The sequence below is a fragment of the Ranitomeya imitator genome, chromosome 8 (genome assembly GCF_032444005.1).
Source record: "Ranitomeya imitator isolate aRanImi1 chromosome 8, aRanImi1.pri, whole genome shotgun sequence".
Classification (NCBI taxonomy): domain Eukaryota; kingdom Metazoa; phylum Chordata; class Amphibia; order Anura; family Dendrobatidae; genus Ranitomeya; species Ranitomeya imitator.
In genome coordinates this window covers 127,173,924-127,197,594 of record NC_091289.1, presented here as the reverse complement: position 1 = coordinate 127,197,594, position 23,671 = coordinate 127,173,924, and the positions used below count along the sequence as shown (strand labels likewise).

Below are 23,671 nucleotides of genomic sequence, written 5' to 3'. Positions count from 1 at the left end.
GCTTTGTAACATTATTTTATTTCTGTTGGCCATTAAAAGGTATCATAACAACAAGATTATTCTGTTTTTACCACTCAGCGCGTTCTTTTTTCAACTGGCTAACACAGTACCAAATCCTTTTTTTCTTTTAACTTTATGTATATGTACGGCACACGTCAGGAAGGGGTTACACTACACGATGGTGACCTTTGTTACGGTCTGGTTTTCTATCACACTTTATTACATGAGGCATTAAAATATATGCTTTTAGTTACCGGAGTGTGTCCTGAAGTGCATTTCCAGACTTGATTTTCCTTTGAAGACTTTTTTGCATACTTCACATGGATGAAAGGTGGCCTTGTACCTGCAGAGTGGAGAAAGTGACACGTGACCAGGCTGACATGTCAGATATGCCTCTAACATTGCAACTTTCAGTAGGAGGGTCACCCACCCATAGTCATGTTGGAGAACTTCCTTATGGTGTACACAACGGTATGAAGTCTGCGCACTTTTTATCCCAATACACAAAGATGTCTAAAGATGTGGCCAGACCTTGCTTTGACTGTTAGGCCAGCATGTATACCAACAGTGCTTGTACCTGGGTAATGAATCTGGTGCCAGCTTCACAGGGGTATCGACTGGCACACTACTCGTACCAGGCCTGGGGGGTCTGATTTTGGTGGCGTCGGAGTCATGGAAATTGAGGAGTTGGAGGTTTGGCTTACCGACTACCAGAGCTGTGGATTTGGAGTTGCGGATTCAGAGTCGGAGCCCATTTTGGTGGAGTCGGAGACATTGAAACTGAGGAGTCAAAGTCGGAGGTTTGGCTTACCAACTCCACAACCCTGACTCGCACAATGCGCCAGTGGTCATAAATCTCCCAAAATACATTGTCCTAGCCAGTTAGGGCATAATATTTCTTTCTAGGAAGCTAAGTGATAACCAAAATGTCCATCATTAACACTCAGACTTTCTACAGCAACATTTCTCATCCTCAGGGTCAGAGGATGTAACTCCTGTAAAACTTGGTTATTCCGATTTTAGAAAAGGGTTAACATACCACTTTATAATAGATGGGCATCACCCAATTCTGGGATGGAAGGGACGGCAGCTCTGATTTAGTGCCCCATTTCCTACTAAGTATTCATTCATTAGCATTTCCAGAAACTGCAGCGCAGTCCTATTTACAGTGCCTTCAGGGAAAAGGTTGAAAAGTTCAAGGGGGCCGAACACTTTTGCAAGGAACTGTACTGCCGCAGGGGCCTGCACACAGGGTTACGGGGGCGCCACTGTGCAGGGAAAATCAGTGACTGCAGCCCCTAAATCAGAGCTGCATTATGGGATATCTGTCAGGCCACAGGCTCAAAAAGGTTACTGGCAGATTCCAGAGGAATGTCGGCCTTCACCCTTTAACTCTTATACAAGGATCTGGTCTTACAACTGGGCCCACTGAATTCCTTCTATGAAAAGGACTTTCTCCCGGAGGAGTGAACCAGAGAAAGGAAGGGTCAGCAAGCAGGGTCAAAGCCAAAATGTAACGTCAGGGACAAAATCGCAGAGAAAGGTGCTGTCTCTCTGCTCTGATTGGCACAGCCCGGTTACGTTTTGCCGATGGTCTCCATGGTGACCCCGGGCAGAAAAATGGCAGCAGGGTCACACAGGACGGGTCCTGTAAGCTTCTGCTCAGAGCAGGAGCCGAGATTCCTCCTGCCTGTCTGCGATGCACTGAGCTAATGCCCTGCAATGCAAGAGATGATCAGCGATCAGGACAGGAAAAGTTGATGTCCCACCCTGGGACAAAGTAAAAAAAGTAAAAAAAGAAATTGTAAAAATAAATTAAAAAAAAAACAAAAAAACAAATCCAATAAATACATAAACTTAAGTAAAAACAAACAAAAAAAAGTACACATTTAGTATTGCCGTGTCCGGAATGACTGAACACCATAAAAAAAATTAAATAAAAAAAATATGCTTTTTCATCATACCGCTGAATCAAACATGTATTAAAACGCGATTTTAAAAAACTCAAATGTAAATACAAAAAGGTACTGCTGAAAACATCATCTTGTCCGGCAAAAAATAAGCCACCATACAGCCCCATCAGCAGAGAAATAGAAAAGCTACAGCTCTCAGAATAAAGCGATGCAAAAACATTTTTTTTCTATAAAAATAGTTTTTGTGAAAAAAAAGCAACAAAACATAAGAAAAAAGATGTAAATGTGATATTGCTGTAATCGTACTGACTCGAAGAATAAAGGCGCATTGTCAATTTTATCAAACAGTATAAAAAAAAAAGCAAAAAATTATTCCCAAATTGATTTTTGCTCATTACGCCTCCCAAAAATCAGAATAAAAAGCTATTTAAGAAAGTTACGGTATATGACAAAAAGTGTACCAATAAAAATATCAACTCGTCCCACAAAAACACACCTGCTTAATATATAGGTGCATGTCCCCAGAAGCACAAGCTGGGCACAATGTATAGACACTACAACGTACGGGGCACTACAAAATAAGGGGCACTATAACGTACAGGGCACTACAACGTACGGGGCACTACAACATAAGGGGCACTACAACATAAGGGGCACTACAACATAAGGGGCACTACAACATAAGGGGCACTACAACATAAGGGGCACTACAACATAAGGGGCACTACAACATAAGGGGCACTACAACATAAGGGGCACTACAACATAAGGGGCACTACAACATAAGGGGCACTACAACATAAGGGGCACTACAACATAAGGGGCACTACAACGTACGGGGCACTACAACGTACGGGGCACTACAACGTACGGGGCACTACAACGTACGGGGCACTACAACGTACGGGGCACTACAACGTACGGGGCACTACAACGTACGGGGCACTACAACGTACGGGGCACTACAGCATAAGGGGCACTACAACATAAGGGGCACTATAACGTACGGGGCACTACAACGTACGGGGCACTATAACGTACGGGGCACCACAACGTAAGGGGCACTACAACGTACGGGGCACTATAACGTACGGGGCACTATAACGTACGGGGCACTACAACGTACGGGGCACCACAACGTACGGGGCACTACAACGTACGGGGCACTACAACATAAGGGGCACTACAACATAAGGGGCACTACAACATAAGGGGCACTGTAACGTACGGGGCACTACAACGTACGGGGCACTACAACATAAGGGGCACTACAACATAAGGGGCACTACAACATAAGGGGCACTACAACATAAGAGGCACTACAACATAAGGGGCACTACAACGTACGGGGCACTACAACGTACGGGGCACTACAACATAAGGGGCACTATAACGTACGGGGCACTACAACGTACGGGGCACTACAACGTACGGGGCACTACAACATAAGGGGCACTACAACATAAGGGGCACTATAACGTACGGGGCACTACAACATAAGGGGCACTATAACGTACGGGGCACTACAACGTACGGGGCACTACAACGTACGGGGCACTACAACGTACGGGGCACTACAACATAAGGGGCACTATAACGTACGGGGCACTACAACATAAGGGGCACTATAACGTACGGGGCACTACAACGTACGGGGCACTACAACGTACGGGGCACTACAACGTACGGGGCACTACAACGTACGGGGCACTACAACGTACGGGGCACTACAACGTACGGGGCACTACAACGTACGGGGCACTACAACTTGAGGGGCACTACAGCGTACGAGGCACTACAACGTACGGGGGCACTACAACGTACGGGGCACTACAACATAAGGGGCACTACAACATAAGGGGCACTACAACATAAGGGGCACTACAACATAAGGGGCACTATAACGTACGGGGCACTATAACGTACGGGGCACTATAACGTACGGGGCACTACACTGGCAGGTTTGCAATTTTCACTGCTGCTCGTTTCTGGTAAAAACCCATGAAGTCAAAATTGTAATTACAACTATAGATAAATTCCCAGGGGGGTATAATTTCCAAAATAGGGTCACTCGAGGAGGGATTCTTCTCTTCTACAACTTAGGGGCTCCGTATATTCAGCCTGCATACTATTCCACCATAATTTGCTCTCCAAGAGGCAAATAGCACTGTCCCTCCTGAGTCTCTCCGTATGGCTAAGCAGCACTGTACAGCCACATTTGGGGTATTGCCACATTCAGCAGAAATTGTGGGACAAATTTTGGTGCCATTTTTTTCCCATGTGACAATGAAAAATCTGAGGCGAATTCAAACTTTGCATGGTAAAAAAGTGATTATTTTTCTTCACTGCCCAATGGTGTATGGTCCTGTCATAAACCCGTGTTATCAATAATAATCACTGCACCCTAGATGGATTCATTAAGAGGTTTGTTTTTTTTTGTTTTTGTTTTGTTTTTTGGGGGGGTGGGGGGCTGGCGGTTTTCTGGCACCACAGAGGCTCAGCAAATGTAACCTTTCAAAAACTCAAACCAGTCCAGTAAAATGTGCATTACAATATGGCGCTCATTCCCTCATGCCTCAATAGTAGCATGAGAAATTTTGGAACATATTTTGTGGTCCATTTTCTGCTATTATCACTACTGAAAATTGAAAACTTGGGCTTAAGCAACATTTTAGCGGGAAAAAGAAAGGTAATTTTCCATTTACTCAGCCCAATCTCATACAATTCTCTGAATCGTTTGAGGGTTAAAAATGCTCACTACACCACTAGATGAATTTCTCAAGAGGTGTAGTTTCCAAAATACTGTTTTGGCATTTCAGGCGCTCATCAAATATGACATTCGGTACCCAAATCTGGTTGAGCTCCTCGATCAAACCATCACCCCTAATGAAATAGAGCTAGCGATACAACAATTGAAACCGGTCAGGATGGATTTACAGCTCTCTATTACAAAAAATACGTGCCTGTTCTAATCCCTCATCTCGTTAACTATTTTAATTACTTGCAAATATATTTAATAGAAATACCAATAATAAAACATAAGACCACTCCAATAAAACTGGATCAACAAATTGCATTAGACAGCATACAAATGAACATAATGTCCCCCAGGTTTTGGGTATATAGTCCGAATAGTCCAAATGCTTATAGATACAAAAAGTTCCAAATCCCGCAGAGCTACAAGTCAAAATGAATAAGGTGCGTAGTGCTAGCGGTTCCCTTCTTGTAGACGATGTCAACAGTCTCAATAAAGAAATTTACCGTTGCAGTCCTCCTCCGTAGGCATTGTTTTCTTCAATAAAATTCGATGTATAATCTAACGGATGATGACTTTTATTAGACTGACTGTCATTTTCAACGACCATTTAGGAAAATCCGAGAAAAATATCATTTGCATAATAATTTGCATAATAATTTGGAACACAGTGTATTTGCAGTTTTGCAAAAATGGAAGTTCCCGGACAACTTTCTTTCATGAGTCCGAGCTCACTACAGCTCCCCTTCAGTGTACGTTCGCTATAATGGCTTCTCTTCAGGGCTTTTTCCGATCAGGAGGGGTACTCGCCAGGGTTGACCCTCGTCACCCCTTTTATTTGTCCTCACAATTGAACCGTTAGCTATCCATCTCTGTCACAATGCAAGTATTCAGGGCTTAAGGTACCGTCACATTTAGCGATGCTGCAGCGATCTAGACAACGATGCCGATCGCTGCAGCGTCGCTGTGTGGTCGCTGGAGAGCTGTCACACAGACCGCTCTCCAGCAGCCAATGATGCCGAAGTCCCCGGGTAACCAGGGTAAACATCGGGTTACTAAGCGCAGGGCCGCGCTTAGTAACCCGATGTTTACCCTGGTTACCAGTGTAAATGTAAAAACAAAAAACGAACACTACATACTTACATTCCGGTGTCTGTTCCCCGTGCATTCTGCTTCCCTGCACTGTGTGAGCGCCAGCCGTAAAGCAGAGCGGTGACGTCACCGCTGTGCTCTGCTTTACGGCCGGCTGGCGCTCACAGTGCAGGGAAGCAGAACGCCGGGGGACGCGACAGACACCGGAATGTAAGTATGTAGTGTTTGTTTTTTTTTACATTTACACTGGTAACCAGGGTAAACTTCGGGTTACTAAGCGCGGCCCTGCGCTTAGTAACCCGATGTTTACCCTGGTTACCAGTGAAGACATCGCTGAATCGGCGTCACACACGCCGATTCAGAGATGTCAGCGGGTGATCCAGCAACGAAATAAAGTTCTGGCCTTTCTGCTCCGACCAACGATGTCACAGCAGGATCCAGATCGCTGCTGCGTGTCAAACGCAACGATATTGCTATCCAGGACGCTGCAACGTCACGGATCGCTAGCGATATCGTTGTTAAGTTGGTCAGTGTGAAGGTTCCTTTAGATATTGCATCAACCCCCATAAACTTTTTATGTTTGCAGACGATATACTACTTCTCCTCTCAGCCCTCCAGACATCCATACCAGCTCTGCTTCAATCTTTAAATAATTTTGAACAAATTTCCGGCTTGCAAATAAATTATACAAAATCGTATGCCATGAATATATCTCTCCCTCCCGACATTATCCCAAAACTAAAACAAAACTTCCCTTTTCACTGGGTCACTAGCCACCTAGAATATTTAGGAGTGAAATTGACAGCTAATCGGGCCTCTCTCTTTTCAACTAACTATCCCCAAATGCTTCACAAAATGTGCTTCTTACTTCAGGCATGGGGAAAACTACACCTCTCCTGGCTCGGTCAAGAACGTGCACTTAAAATGACTATACTCCATAAATTACTCTACCTATTTCGAGTCTTGCCAATTCCGGTCCCTTCACACTACCTAAAAATGGCCCAAAAACTAAATAACACTTTTATTTGGAAGGGTGGTCTCCCTAGGGTTAACAGAGCTACCCTTTAACGACATCGCGTAAAAGGAGGCCTGGGAGTTCCTAACCTCTCCAAGTACTATCAAGCAGCCCAACTAGCCCAGTTAACTTTATATCATGCATTTTCAGAACCTCCCCTGCGGATTTCACTAGAAGCTCCGGAATGCCACCCGGTAACCCTCGATGCTTTATTATGGACCCACCCTCCCAGCTCATCAGAAACATATCTCGAACCTCATTATGACACACTCCCTTAACATTTGGGACTCCCTAAAATACTCATCAAGTTTGATTTCACCATTTTTACCTCCAGCCCCTCTATGGGGTAACCCCCAATTTCCCCCGGGTGTAGAGTCCCTTAAGAACTTTTGCCTCTGGGTCGCTGCGGGGATCACCAGGGTCCATCATATTTTTAATGTGGATGGAATCATTCCATTCTCAGCCCTACAAGAAAAACACCAATTCCCCCCTGGAGAAGTCTTTCGCTACCTACAGCTCAAGAATTTTGTCTCTTCGCTACTAAAAAACTCTGCCTCATCTTACACCTCCCTTTGAGCAGAGATGTCGTCAAAACCCACATGTTTCGGGCATAATATCACTTCTTTACTGCCATATCCATTCACACACAAGGCCTGAACTATGTCTCTAGTTTGGAGTCTGATATCGGTTCTATTTAACTGAGTCGGAGTGGTCCAAAATATGGTCTTCCTCCACAGGAGGGATACTAAACACCTTGATGCTGGAAACAAGTTACAAGGTGTTTAACGAGATGGTACCTAACCCCAGCCAGAATAGCTAGAGCAATCGCCAATTACTCTCCCAAGTGCTTCAGAGGATGCAATTCCACTTGGGACATGCTTCATATATGGTGGCTGTGTCCGATAGTCCACAGATTCTGGATCAGGGAATATATCACCTGAAAATTTCAATTACAAATCTTAATCTCAGAAAGAACCCATGGGAAGCTTTACTAAATAAACAAACATTCTCAAAATCCCTAGACATACCCAAAGCCGTCATCAAATTAATATTTCTGGCAGCCAAACAAAACCATTGCTTTCAAATGGAAAAAAGTGAACCTTGATTTATCTGATGTTAAGAGGCGCCTTTCATGGTATATGACAAATGAAAAGATATCAGCCATAATTACTGATAAGGTTAGTATATTTGAAAAAGTATGGCTTCCTTGGGCAGAATATGCTAACCATACCCCTTTTACCAATTATATTTTTCGCTTAAACGCTCCAGATTCCCCTGATCCTGGCTGAGTCTCTACACTGGATTTGGATACACTATACCCACCTTCCTCGTGCACCCTCTCCCCCCCCCCCCCCCCCCTCCCTTTTTTGTTTTCTATTGTCCCTTAACCCTGTGGTTTTGTACATGCTAGTATTCTTCATTTTAGTTCCCGAGTATATACAGTACTTGTACTGAAACTATTTTCTCTGCATTTATTGTAAACTTTTACTCAATATAAACTATTGTTGAAAAAAAAAATGTGACATGGTGTCCACAATCTATTCCAGCCAAAATTTCTCTCCAGAATTCAATTGGCGCTCCTTCCCTTCCGAGCTCGGCCGTGCCCCCAAACAATAGTTTAACCCCTTCATGACCCAGCCTATTTTGACCTTAAAGACCTTGCCGTTTTTTGCAATTCTGACCAGTGTCCCTTTATGAGGTAATAACTCAGGAATGCTTCAACGGATCCTAGCGGTTCTGAGATTGTTTTTTCGTGACATATTGGGCTTCATGTTAGTGGTAAATTTAGGTCAATAAATTCTGCATTTATTTGTGATAAAAACGGAAATTTGGCGAAAATTTTGAAAATTTCGCAATTTTCACATTTTGAATTTTTATTCTGTTAAACCAGAGAGATATGTGACACAAAATAGTTAATAAATTACATTTCCCACATGTTTACTTTACATCAGCACAATTTTGGAAACAAATTTTTTTTTTGTTAGGAAGTTATAAGGGTTAAAATTTGACCAGCGATTTGTCATTTTTACAACGAAATTTACAAAACCATTTTTTTTAGGGACCACCTCACATTTGAAGTCAGTTTGAGGGGTCTATATGGCTGAAAATACCCAAAAGTGACACCATTCTAAAAACTGCACCCCTCAAGGTACTCAAAACCACATTCAAGAAGTTTATTAACCCTTCAGGTGCTTCACAGCAGCAGAAGCAACATGGAAGGAAAAAATGAACATTTAACTTTTTAGTCACAAAAATTATCTTTTAGCAACAATTTTTTTATTTTCCCAATGGTAAAAGGAGAAACTGAACCACGAAAGTTGTTGTGCAATTTGTCCTGAGTACGCTGATACCTCATATGTGGGGGTAAACCACTGTTTGGGCGCACGGCAGGGCTTGGAAGGGAAGGAGCGCCATTTGACTTTTTAATTCAAAAATTGGCTCCACTCTTTAGCGGACACCATGTCACGTTTGGAGAGCCCCCGTGTGCCTAAAAATTGGAGCTCCCCCACAAGTGACCCCATTTTGGAAACTAGACGCCCCAAGGAACTTATCTAGATGCATAGTGAGCACTTTGAACCCCCAGGTGCTTCACAAATTGATCCGTAAAAATGAAAAAGTACTTTTTTTTCACAAAAAAATTCTTTTAGCCTCAATTTTTTCATTTTCACATGGGCAACAGGATAAAATGGATCCTAAAATGTGTTGGGCAATTTCTCCTGAGTACGCCGATACCTCATATGTGGGGGTAAACCACTGTTTGGGCACATGGTAAGGCTCGGAAGGGAAGGAGCGCCATTTGACTTTTTGAATGAAAAATTATTTCCATCGTTAGCGGACACCATGTCGCGTTTGGAGAGCTCCTGTGTGCCTAAACATTGGCGCTCCCCCACAAGTGACCCCATTTTGGAAACTAGACCCTCCAAGGAACTTATTTAGATGCCTAGTGAGCACTTTAAACCCTCAGGTGCTTCACAAATTGATCTGTAAAAATGAAAAAGTACTTTTTTTTCACAAAAAAATTCTTTTCGCCTCAATTTTTTCATTTTCACATGGGCAGTAGGATAAAATGGATCATAAAATTTGTTGGGCAATTTCTTCCGAGTACGCCGATACCTCATATGTGGGGGTAAACCACTGTTTGGGCACACGGCAGGGCTCGGAAGGGAAGGCGCGCCATTTGACTTTTTGAATGGAAAATTAGCTCCAATTGTTAGCGGACACCATGTCGCGTTTGGAGAGCCCCTGTGTGCCTATGCATTGGAGCTCCCCCACAAGTGACCCCATTTTGGAAACTAGACCCCCCAAGGAACTTATCTAGATGCATATTGAGCACTTTAAACCCCCAGGTGCTTCACAGAAGTTTATAACGCAGAGCCATGAAAATAAAAAATAATTTTTCTTTCCTCAAAAATGATTTTTTAGCCTGGAATTTCCTATTTTGCCAAGGATAATAGGAGAAATTGGACCCCAAATATTGTTGTCCAGTTTGTCCTGAGTACGCTGATACCCCATATGTGGGGGTAAACCACTGTTTGGGCGCACGGCAGGGCTCGGAAGGGATGGCACGCCATTTGGCTTTTTAAATGGAAAATTAGCTCCAATCATTAGCGGACACCATGTCACGTTTGGAGAGCCCCTGTGTGCCTAAACATTGGAGATCCCCCAGAAATGACCCCATTTTGGAAACTAGACCCCCAAAGGAACTAATCTAGATGTGTGGTGAGGACTTTGAACCCCCAAGTGCTTCACAGAAGTTTATAACGCAGAGCCATGAAAAAAAAAAAAAAAAAATATTTTCTCAAAAATGATCTTTTAGCCCAGAATTTTTTATTTTCCCAAGGGTTACAGGAGAAATTGGACCCCAAAAGTTGTTGTCCAGTTTCTCCTGAGTACGCTGATACCCCATGTGTGGGGGTAAACCACTGTTTGGGCACACGTTGAGGCTCAGAAGGGAAGTAGTGACTTTTGAAATGCAGACTTTGATGGAATGGTCTGCGGGCGTCACATTGCGTTTGCAGAGCCCCTGGTGTGCCTAAACAGTAGAAACCCCCCACAAGTGACCCAATTTTAGAAACTAGACCCCCCCAAGGAACTTATCTAGATATGTGGTGAGCACTTTGAACCCCCAAGTGCTTCACAGACGTTTACAACGCAGAGCCGTGAAAATAAAAAATAATTTTTCTTTCCTCAAAAATGATGTTTTAGCAAGCATTTCTTTATTTTCACAAGGGTAACAGGAGAAATTGGACCCCAGTAATTGTTGCGCAGTTTGTCCTGAGTATGCTGGTACCCCATATGTGGGGGTAAACCACTGTTTGGGTGCACGTCGGGGCTCGGAAGTGAGGGAGCACCATTTGACTTTTTGAATACAAGATTGGCTGGAATCAATGGTGGCGCCATGTTGCGTTTGGAGACCCCCTGATGTGCCTAAACAGTGGAAACCCCTCAATTCTAACTCCAACACACCCCTAACCCTTATCCCAACTGTAGCCGAAACCCTAATCACAACCCTAACCCCAACACACCCGTAACCCCAACACACCCCTAACCCTAACCACAACCCTAATTCCAACCGAACCCTAGCCCTAAGGCTATGTGCCAACGTTGCGGATTCGTATGAGATTTTTCAGCACCATTTTTGAAAAATCCACGGGTAAAAGGCACTGCGTTTTACCTGCGGATTTACCGCGGATTTCCAGTGTTTTTTGTCCAGATTTCACCTGCGGATTCCTATTGAGGAACAGGTGTAAAACGCTGCGGAATCCGCACAAAGAATTGACATGCTGCGGAAAATACAACGCAGCGTTCCCGCGCAGTATTTTCCGCACCATGGGCACAGCGGATTTGGCTTTCCATATGTTTACATGGTACTGTAAACCTGATGGAACTCTGCTGCGGATCCGCAGCGGCCAATCCGCACCGTGTGCACATAGCCTAATTCTAAAGGTATGTGCACACGCTGCGGAAAACGCTGCGGATCCGGAGCAGTTTCCCATGAGTTTACAGTTCAATGCAAACCTATGGAAAACAAAAATCGCTGTACACATGCTGCAGAAAAACTGCACGGAAACGCAGCGGTTTACATTCCGCAGCATGTCACTTCTTTCTTAGGATTCCGCAGCGGTTTTACAACTGCTCAAATAGAAAATCGCTGTTGTAAAACCGCATTGAAATGCGCAGAAAAAACATGGCAAATCCGCCATAAATCCGCAGCGGTTTAGCACTGCGGATTTATCAAATCCGCAGCGGAAAAATCCGCAGAGGAACAGAATACGTGTGCACATACCGAAACCCTAACCCTACCCCTAACCCTACCCCTACCCCTAACCCTAGTTCTTACCCCAACCTTAGTGGAAAAAAAAAAATATATATATTTTTTTTATTGTCCCTACCTATGGGGGTGACAAAGGGGGGGGGGGGGGTCATTTACTTTTTTTTTTTATTTTGATCACTGAGATATAACCTATCTCAGTGATCAAAAATCACTCTGGAACGAATCTGCCGGCCGGCAGATTCGGCGGGCGCACTGCACATGCGCCCGCCATTTTGGAAGATGGCGGCGCCCAGGAAAGAAGACGGACGGTCCCCGGGAGGCCAGGTAAGTATAAGGGGGGGGGAGATCAGAGCACGGGGGGGGGGGGGGGCGTCGGAGCACGGGGGGGTGGACCGGAACACGGGGGGGTGGATTGGAGCACGGAGTGGGGGATCGCTGTGCGGGCGGGTGGATCGGAGCACGGGGGGGGGGGGGGGGAAATCGCTGTGCGGGGGTGGGATCGCTGTGCGGGGGGGGGGATCGCTGTGCGGGGGGGATCGGAGTGCGGGGGGGTTTGATTGGAGCACGGGGGGTGTGATTGGAGCACGGGGGGAGCGGGCAGGAGGACAGGGGAGCGGAGCACAGGACCGAGGGGAGCAGACCGCAGATCGGGGGGCTGGGGGGGCGATCGGAGGAGTGGAGTGGGTGCACATTAGTGTGTCCAGCCATGGCCGATGATATTGCAGCATCGGCCATGGCTGGATTGTAATATTTCACCATTTTTTTAGGTGAAATATTACAAATCGCTCTGATTGGCAATTTCACTTTCAACAGCCAATCAGAGCGATCGTAGCCACGAGGGGGTGAAGCCACCCCCCCTGGGCTAAAGTACCACTCCCCCTGTCCCTGCAGATCGAGTGAAATGGGAGTTAACCCTTTCACCCGATCTGCAGGGACGCGATCTTTCCATGACGCATATGCTGCGTCATGGGTCGGAATGGCACCGACTTTCATGACGCAGCGTATGCGTCAAAGGTCGGGAAGGGGTTAATCACCACATATTTGGCATTGACGTACTCCGGAGAAATTTCACAAAAAATTATATGGTTCATTTTCTCATGTTACCCTTGTGAAACTGAAAAATTTTGGGCTAAGGCAACAGTTTTGTGAGAAGTTTTATCTTTCATTTTCACAGCTCAACGTTATAAAATTCTGTGAAGCACCTGTGGAATTAAGGTGCTCACCACAGATCTAGATAAATTCTTTAAGGGATACAATTTCTAAAATGGGGTCACTTGCGGAGGGCTTTCCAGGCACATCAGGGGGCTCTGCAAGCGTGACAGGACGTCTGCTCTCGATTACAGCCAATTTTGCGTTCAAAAAATAAAAAGGTGCTCTTTCCCTTCAGAGCCCTGTCGTGCGACCAAAGAGTAGTTTTCCCCCCACATACGGAGTAACAGTGTAGTCAGGAGAAATTATACAACACATTTTTAGGTACATTGTCTCCTGTTACCCTTGGAAAAAAAAAGGAAATATGTCAATTCCTGTGATGCACCTGAAGGGTTTAATAAACTTCTTGAATCTGGTTATGAGCACGTTGAGAGATGCAGTTTATCTTGTTTAAGGGCATAAAAATTGAAAAGATTGAAAATGGCAACATTTTCGCCAAATTTCCGATATTTTCACAAATTAACGCAAGTCGAACAAATTTTACCACGATCATGAAGTACAACATGAGAAAACGATCTCAGAATCAGTTTGTATCCTTTGAAGAATTCCAGTGGTCAGAATTTAAAAAAATTGGCCTGGTAAAGAAGGTGAAAACAAGCTCATGGGTGAAGGGGTTAAACTGTCACAAAGGAGTTAAGCTGCAAAGTTTAGGCAGAAAATAAGAATTTTGAGAAGCTGTGGTAGGTGTGAATTTTTTGGATGCCAGAATCTTTGGCCCCAATTCATTAAAAACATAGATTTTCTCGCTGGATTTGATGATGCTCCTGTTTCATGAAGAAGTGCTCGCCCCATAAAGGGACTCTGTCAGCACAGAAACATGATTTTTGGTTGCTTACCGTAAAATCTGTTTCTCGGAGCCTCCATTGGGGGACACAGGAACCATGGGTGTATGCTGTTGCCACTAGGAGGCTGACACTATGCACAAAAAAAGTTAGATCCTCCTATGCAGTGTACACCCCTCGACTGGCATTATACTCTTCAGCTAGTGAGAAAGCAGTAGGAGAAAAACAACAAGGTTGAAACATAACCACAAACATGAGAACTGTAAACGTGGGAACAGTCATAGAACATAGAACAACAGAAACTGAGAAACATTGGGAGGGAGCTGTGTCCCCGAGTGGAGGCTCCAAGAAACAGATTTTACGGTAAGCAACAAAAAATCCTGTTTTCTCTATCGCCTCTCATTGGGGGACACAGGAACCATGGGACGTCCCAAAGCAGTCCCTAGGGTGGGAAAACGCAGACTTCCATCAGGTCATAGGACTCACCACTGCCGCCAGCAAGATACTTATGCCTAGGCTGGCGTCCGCCGAAGCGTAGGTATGGACCTTGTAAAATTTGGCGAACGTGTGGATGGAATACCAGGTTGCAGCTTTGCAAAGCTGTAGGGCGGAAGCCCTGTGGTGCACCGCTTAGGAGGCGCCGACTGCCCGGGAAGAGTGAGCCTTAACCCCAGGAGGGGGCACTCTGTTCTTGACCCGGTAAGCCTCCAAAATTGCCGTTCTGATCCAGCGGGCAATAGTCGCCTTAGAAGCCGGCAGGCCTCTACGCGTGCCATCAAGAATGACGAAAAGAGAATCCGTCTTCCAGGAAAGCGGCCATTCTAGCCAGGTAGATCCTCACTGCCCTGACGAGGTCCAGCTTGTTCAACGATCGCTCCAGAGGAAGAGTCGGAGCTAGACAAAAGGAAGGTAGAACAATGACGTCGTTGAGGTGGAAGGTGGAAACCACCTTAAGGTACCGTTACACTAAGCAACGCTGCAGCGATATAGACAACGAGCCGATCGCTGCAGCGTCGCTGTTTAGGTCGCTAGGAGACGTCGAACACGGCAACACCAGAATGATGCAGGAGCGATCCAGTGACGTACTTATCGTTCTCGCCGGTTGTTAGCTCCATGTTAAAACATTGCTGGCATCGTTGCTTTTGCTGTCAAACATGACGAATCACGCCGACCTGACGACCAAATAAAGTTCCGGACTTCTAGCTACGACCAGCGATGTCACAGAGGGATCCTGATCGCTGCTGAATGTCAAACACAACGAGATCGCTATCCAGGACGCTGCAATGTCACGGATCGTTGTCGTTCTCGTTGTAAAGTTGCTCAGTGTGAAGGTACCTTTAGGAAGGAAGGAAGGCTGAGGCCTGAGGACCACCTTGTCCTAGTGGATAACCAAGAAAGGAGGTCGGCAAGAAAGGGCCGCCAACTCGGAAATGCGGCGGATAGAAGAGATGGCCACAAGAAAGGCCACCTTCCAAGATAGAACTGACAGGAAAACCTAACTGAGAGGCTCAAAGGGGGAACCACTCAAAACGTCCAGCACAAGATTTAAATCCCATGAAACCACAGGGGCCCTGTTCGGAGGAAAAGCATGGGATACTCCTTGAAGGAAGGTCTAAACCTGTGGCCGAGAAGATAACGTCTTCTGAAAAAGGATAGAGAGCGCAGAAACCTGGCCCTTTAGGGAACTAAGAGCAAGGCCCGAATCCAGTCCTGCCTGAAGGAAGGCCAAGATGGAAGGCAGGGAAAAGGACATAGATGAAATGAGGTTGGACTCGCACTAACGGAAGTAAGCTTTCCAGGTGCGATAGTAGATCCTGGAAGACGAAGGCTTCCGAGCCTGGATCATGGTGTGAATCACCCAGTCCGAAAGGCCGGACGCTCTTAGAACTGCGGTCTCAACAGCCACGCTGTGCAACCGAGAACTCGGGTGGCAGATCGGACCCTGAGAGAGCAGATCGGGCCTGTCTGGAAGGCGCCAGGGGGCGTCCACGAGAAGATTGACGATCTCCGCAAACCAAGCTCTCCTGGCCAATCTGGGGTGATCAGAATGACCGGCAACCCTTCCGCTTTGATCTTTTTCAACAGTTTGGGAAGCAAGGGAATGGTTGGAACAGACAGGGCAGCACGAACTGCGACCAAGGAATGGCCAAAGCGTTAACGCCCACTGCAAGAAAATCGCGAGACCTGGAGACGAACCGAGGAACCTTCCTGTTCATTCGGGACGCCGTGAGGTCCATGTCCGGAGTCCCCCATCGAAGACAAATCTGATGGAAGACTTCCTGATGCAAGAACCATTCCCCTGCTGCGAGACCCTCGCGGCGACGAAGTCGGCGGCCTAATTGTAGATGAGAGGGGACGTCAGCCACCAGTTGAGAGACCGTTTGAGCCGGGGAGAGAGTCGGATAGGACGATCCAGAGAGAAGACAGACCTGTCCCACTGAGATAGGATGGCTTGCTGAAGAGATCGCGAGTGAAATTGGGCAAAGGGAATCACTTCCAATGTTGCTACCATCCTCCCCAGAACCTTCATGGCCGATCGGAAGGAGGGAAACTGAGGACCCTGGAGCAAGCGTATGTCCCGACGAAGGATGGATCTCTTGTCTTCGGGAAGGAAGACTTTGGTCTGACGAGTGTCGAAGAGCATGCCTAGAAAAACGATGCGCTGAGAAGGAATAAGGCAGGACTTCTTCCGGTTGACCAGCCACCCGAAGCGGGCTAGGGTGTCGAAGACGATGGACAGACTTTCGTGAGCCTGAGAAAAAGACGGAGCCTTGATGAGGATGTCGTGAAGGTATGGAAACAGAACCAGGCCTCTGACCCTCAAGATGGCTATCAGCGCCATTATGATCTTCGTGAAAACCCTGGGAGCGGTTGCAAGACCGAACGGCAGGGCGACCAACTGAAAATGGTCTTGGAGCACCGCAAAGCACAGGAATCGGTGATGTCCCGGGAATATCGGGACATGGAGGTAGGCGTCCTGAATATCTATGGAACACAGAAAATCCTGAGCCACCATGGAAGCAATTACTGAACGAAGGGATTCCATCCTGAAGTGACTCAGACGAACTCTTTTGTTCAGCAATTTGAGATCCAGAATGGGACGAACCCTGCCGTCTTTTTTCGGTACCACAAAAAGATATGAAGAGAAACCTGTGAGCCGTTCTTTTTGTGGGACGGGAACGATCACCCTGGCTTTGAGGAGAGAAGCGATGGCTGCGAAGAAACCCGGAACTAGAGTGGGGTCTCTTGGAGGTCGGGATTTGAAGAAACGATCCCGGCGTCATGAAACAAACTCTATTTTGTAACCCGAAGATACAACTTCCCTGACCCATACGTCCTCTACTGAGGAGATCCAGACGTCCCTGAAGAAGAGGAGACGGCCGCGCAGCCTGGGAAGTGGGCTGGGGTCTTGCCAAGAGTCATGCCGAGGTGGATCTTCCAGTCCTGGACCTGGAGAATCTACCCTGTGAGTAGCGAGAACGCCAGGAAGTAGTGGGCCTAAAGGATACTGTCTTCTTCTCTTGGCATGCCTGTGGCCTTTGTTGTTGCTGGGAAAAGGAGTTTGACGCAGCGAAGTGACGAAAAGGCAGAAAGAACCGAAATTGCCATCTAGAAGGGCGGCGAGGTTTAGCCTGGGGAAGAAGAGAACTTGTACCCCCCATGGCATCCTTAATGATTTGGTCCAGCTTAGAACCAAAGAGACGTGAGCCTTGAAAAGGCAGGCTGGTAAGGGACCTTTTGGAAGACAAGTCCGCCTGCCAGGCCTTGAGCCAAACGGTCCGGCGGATGGCAACAGCATTGCTGGACGCCTGAGCCACACAAGACACGGCATCCAGAGAAACCAGGTATTCACCGGTGTGAGAAATCTGGTTAGCAAGCTCCACCAGCTGTCCGGATGGACCCCCGTCCAGATGCCTCGACAAAGTTGTTTGGCCCATTTGGATATGGATTTTGAAACCCAAGTGGAAGCAAAAGTTGGGCATAGAGTAGCTGCGGCCGCTTCAAAGGCTGACTTTGCAAAGGATTCTATGACTATCGTTAGAATCCTTCAGAGATGCTCCGCCGGACAGTGGAAGCACAGTGTTGGTGGACAGCCTGGAAACTGGGGGATCCACCGAGGGAGATACAGTCCAATTGGCGGTAAGTTCTGGAGAAAAAGGATATAAAACGCCAAGGCGTTTTCCCCTCGGGAAAACGTCTGGTCGGATTCTCTCATTCTCTGTTCATGATCGCCTCGAATTCAGGGTGAGGAGCGAAAAACTTGGAAGGTGGTTTAGCCTGTCTAAATGAAACCACCTGATCTGCGGGTTCCGTAGAGGAATCCTTGATGCCAAAGGTTTGATTTATCGCTCCGATGAGATTCTGAACCATATCCCTCATGGTAGCGATTTGGTTAGAATCTAGCTCCGAAATATCCTCCGAGGGCGCATCAGAGAACTCCTTGCCTGACTCAGGGGAGGAGGACCGGGAGGAATCTGACCGCAGAGGAGGACCGTGTGTGGCGAAATGAAGCGAGAAGAGGACTCAGACCGGTGTTCCTGTCTGGACCTTTTGCTGCTTATAATGGAGGGCTCGGACGGAGGCTCCTACGACCCGCTGGCAACTATGGGAGCCTGTAGGGGAAATCGATCAAGCACGGACACCAGAGTTTGAGACACCCGAGTTAGATCCGCTACCGATTGTGACAGAGAGGAAGCCCAGCCTGGGGTGGGGGTATCACTCAAGCGGAGCAGCCGGGGGATCCTGGGCGGTGGCACGAACGGATTGCTGCAGGCCTGACAGAGTGGAGAGGACTGACCTGAGGGAAGTTTGCAGTTACAAGACGAACATGCAAAGTATTTGACTAAGGCTGATGAAGAAGAAGAAGTAGGAGGACGAGAGCGGCCTCCCTTAGAGGAAGACATATTGAAGGGTCCCTGAAGAAAATGCCAGAGGTTTAGGGGACAGGGGGGCAGAGGGGAGCGTCAGTCTGCAGTGCAGAGCTACTCACGGCAGACGAAAAAGGATTCCAGGTGGAGGAAGCTGTCCGGCTTGCGGGATGGACCTCCGGTGAAAAGTAGCCCTTTAGGTAGGAAAAAGGTATGAGCTCCTGCCGCAATCCGAAAAATGGAAACCGTTCTAGATGTTGACCGCTGAGATGTGGCACCAAACGGTGGTACAGAGTGGAGAGAACTCGTGCGCTAAGGAGTCCCAAGTTGGCACCGGTGGGAGGAGAAAAGGTGGTGACCGCTGTGAGAGATTGTCGGGCGGGAGAAAAGCCCGCCCGATGAAGGGCGGAAGTGGGCGGAGTCACGGCAACGGAAGTAGGTCCGGGCAGAAGCCGGGGCGTAAATTAGAGGCCGGCGACCGCCGGTGCAAGACCGCGGCGCCGATGCAGTGCCCCGCAGGTAGGAAGTGGCGGGCAGCCTGCCAAGGCCGCCGCGCTGGAACAAAAGGCATCGCAGCCGCTGAGAGCGGCCAGAGCAGCGCAGCCACAGGGGCCCGAAGCGTCGCGGCGGCCTGCCAAGGCCGCTGCACTGGCACAGATGGCAGGGCAGCTGCTGGGAGCGGCCGGAACCACACGGTCGCAGGGGCAAGAAGCGGCACGGTAGCCTGCAAAGGCCGCTGCGCCGGAACGGGAGGCAGAGCGGCCGCAGCCAAGGAAGTGGTGCGGCAGACAAAAAGAAGCACGGCCTCCGCGCGACAAAGCGATCCCGGGCCGTGCGGCTGAAAAAGGCCCCTACATCTACGTGCAGCTGCCTGCGTGCAATGGGCGACGACCAGTGAGGTCCCCTCAATAAAGCACCCCCTTTGAAGATCTGGGATGGGATGGAATGGGGAAAATACTCACCTTAAACTTCCCATGTCGTTACCAACCTGAGAGGAATGAGACATCCAGGGAGCTGTGATGGACGTCCTCGTCTCCGCAACCGACAGACTCAGGTGGGCGAGTGGGTGGGGGACGGAGGAAGACCCGGACTTCTGAGCACACTTGTGTGCTAGGATCTTGGCCCTACTGAGGGATCTATGAGGATACGGGGTGGCAGTACACGTCGTACTCATAGTCTGTATTGTGGGATTACAGGTGTGACTGTTCACCCTGTATCCCTCCGGGAAACCTGTAAGAAAACGACGCACATTAAGGTAGATAAGGTTCTAATGAAAGACCCGTGTCCACCTCCTACTGACACTAGGCTAAACTGAAGTGCATAATGCCAGTCGGTGGGGTGTACACTGCAGAGGAGGAGCTAACTTTTTTGTGCATAGTGTCAGCCTCCTAGTGGCAGCAGCATACACACATGGTTCCTGTGTCATAGTAACATAGTTATTAAGGTTGAAGGAAGACTTTAAGTCCATCTAGTTCAGCCCATAGCCTAACCTAACATGCCCTAACATGTTGATCCAGAGGAAGGCAAAAAAAAGCAATGTGGCAAATAGTAAGCTCCACTTTGGGGAAAAAAATTCCTTCCGGACTCCACATACGGCAATCAGACTAGTTCCCTGGATCAACGCCCTATCAAGGAATCTAGTATATATACCCTGCAACATTATACTTTTCAAGAAATCCAATCCCCTCTTAAATTTAAGTAATGAATCACTCATTACAACATCATACGGCAGAGAGTTCCATAGTCTCACTGCTCTTACAGAAAAGAACCCGCGTCTGTTATTATGCCTAAACCTTCTTTCCTCCAGACGTAGAGGATGCCCCCTTATCCCTGTCTCAGGTCTATGATTAAAAAGATCATCAGAAAGGTCTTTGTACTGTCCCCTCGTATATTTATACATTAAAATAAGATCACCCCTTAGTCTTCGTTTTTCCAAACTAAATAGCCCCAAGTGTAATAACCTATCTTGGTATTACAGACCCCCCCAGTCCTCTAATAACCTTGGTTGCTGCACCCGCTCTAGTTCAGCTATGTCTTTCTTATACACCGGAGACCAGAACTGTACACAGTATTCTAAGTGTGGTCGCAATAGTGACTTGTATAGAGGTAAAATTATTTTCTCCTCATGAGCATCTATGCCTCTTTTAATGCATCCCATTATTTTATTTGCCTTGGTAGCAGCTGCCTGACACTGGCCACTGAACATGAGTTTGTCATCCACCCATACTCCCAGGTCTTCTTCATTGACGGTTTTGCCCAGAGATTTGTGTCCCCCAATGAGAGGCGATAAAGAAATTACAATTTAAACTACGTCCAGCCACTTGGTCCATCATGGTGGGGCCAAACAGTTAGGTCACTATCAGTCTTTGGTCAGTATTTTACCTCAGTTTCTGTAAGCCAAAACCAGGAGCGGGTGACAAATACAGAAGTGGTGTCGTGTTTCTATTATACTTTTCCTCTGATTGTTCCTCTCCTGGTTTTGGCTTACACATACTGAGGTAAAATACTGAACGTGGCCTTTAAATGAACTCCCCCCATCCCTGTCTTCTTTTACAGACAGCTCTGGCTTCATAGGGATAGAGAAAGGTGAACATAGATGGAAACCAAGCAGGAGTGAAGGTGTATATACATGGCTGGCCCTGCCATGGTGCACCAAGCGCCTGGACTTAGTTTGAACAGTCGTTCGGTGCTGACAAAGTCCCTTTAAGGAATCTGGAGCATCTGAAAAGTGGCACTGGTCTCCATCTTGACTGGAGTAACGTTTCTGGCATGGTGCACGAGCTATAGTGTCACGCGCCCAATGTGTCACCGTTCCGCCAAAATTTTTTCAACTTTTCAAAGTAATTTATGACAGAATTTCAGCAAAACTGCTTTGATGAACTGAGGCAGTAATGTTATTAAGTGTAAATGGAAGTTTAATGGAAGACCATGTTTTAAAAACCTATAGAATAGTGAGCGCAAGAACAAACATGTACACACATATTACACACTGCACAACTATCTGCAGTGGTCACAGTAACTGGACAAGGCACAGAGTTATATCATATACATATTTATATCAGACTTACTTCTGCCAAACCTTCTCTCCCAGATGAACACTTTTGTAATGTACAGTTAAATGGTCTCGACGGCCAAAGCATTTCCCACATTCTTCACACTGATGGGCTTTCTCGCCTTTGAAAAAATAAAACAAATTCTTATCTTTTATATCAGTGTACTTCCCTACTCCAAATAGCTATGTGTACATACTGTAGGTAGGGCGCACGGATCTACACCGAATAATAGGAGCTATTGTAAAGCAGGACAATAAATTCATCCAGGGATGTCTCCTTCCCTGTCCTTGTATGCGTGGCTCCATCCCTATCCTTGTATGCATGGCCCCATCCCTGTCCTTGTATGCATGGCCCAATCCTTATCTTGTATGATTGGCCCCCATCAAAAACAAAAAAAAAAAGAATCCATTACACTTACCTTCCTGGCGTGCCTTCGCATCGTCTTGTTTCGGTGCCAGCAGCTGCATTATGCTTGTAAGCAGCAGGGACGTCATGTGCTGCTCACAAGCAAAACACAGCTGCTGGAATACTCACCGCTCCCCACGCTGGAACTATGTGCATGGAGGGCAGTGAGTATTCATTGCTATTAAGTAGCGTGCAGTGTGTCAGCTGCCAGGCAGTCACGTGTGCCACTACGTAAGAGAATTGAATTTTCACCTCTCTCCATGTGAGTGGAGAGCGGTGAATATTCATTTCTCTTAAAGGGAACCTGTCACCCCCCCATGCGTTTGTAACTAAAAGCCACCTTGTGCAGCACTAATGCTGCATTCCGACAAGGTGGCTCTTTTAGTTCTTGTTCCTGCCACTGCTGAAAGAATCGTTTATCAAATTTGTCCCTCATACCTTGAAATCGCTGGGGGGGGCAGGTCTTTCACCCCTAACACAAACGCACCACAGCCATCACTCAGGGCCTCTGCATGCCACCTCCTCTTCCTTCATTAGCGTCCCTGGCGCCTGCACTGTAAGTTCGAAGGGCAGCGCAACTGCGGGTTTTTTTCAGGCATGCGCAGTTGCGCTGCCCTTCGAACTTACAGCGCAGGCGCTGGGGATGCCAATTAAGGAAGAGGAGGTGGCGCCCGGCGCGCAGAGGCCCTGAGTGACGGCTGTGGTGCATCTGTGTTAGGGGGGAAAGATCTGCCCCCCTGGTGATTTCAAGATATGAGAGACAAATTTGATAAACGATTCTTTCAGCAGTGCCAGGAACAAGAACTAAAAGAGCCACTTTGTCAGAATGCAGCATTAGTGCTGCACAAGGTGGATCTTTTAGTTACAAATGCCTGGGGGGGGGGGGGTGGGGGGGAGTTACAGGTTCCCTTTAAGTAGCGCCACATGTGATCGCCGGGCAACTGCAGGAGTCGGCTGCTGCGGCGGTCAATGTGTGCGCTATTACAAAGAAATTAATATCCATTGCCAGGGCAGTGAATATTAATTTCTCTTTAGCAGCGGGCACAGGAGTTAGCCGCAGCAGTCGGCTGAGCTGTCCTGTCTACACTTATGTTCCAGAAATAAACTTGAATATTGTAATTCACTTACCGAGTGCCAGATATCCTTTCGCCATTTTTAAAATGTAGTTTCCATTTCTTCACAACTTGCATATCATTAGTATGTCTATACATCCCACGATTTACAGAATTCCGCAACTTTTCCTGTTTGGTGTTACAAATGTAATGTCTATAGATTATAGTATTATATATTTGTGAGCTTGGATG

General features: G+C 47.1%; 1 protein-coding gene across 1 annotated transcript in view; it reads right to left on the bottom strand.

Moving 5' to 3' along the window:
* The window catches only part of ZBTB41 (zinc finger and BTB domain containing 41), a 68,602-nt gene that overhangs the window by 8,106 nt on the left and 36,825 nt on the right, over positions 1-23,671 (bottom strand). The window contains exons 8-9 of the mRNA XM_069737365.1: positions 21,978-22,083; positions 255-343 (exon numbers count right to left, since the gene is read on the bottom strand). Coding sequence (XP_069593466.1) covers positions 255-343; positions 21,978-22,083 — 195 coding nt within the window. The remainder of the gene's footprint in view (positions 1-254; positions 344-21,977; positions 22,084-23,671) is intronic.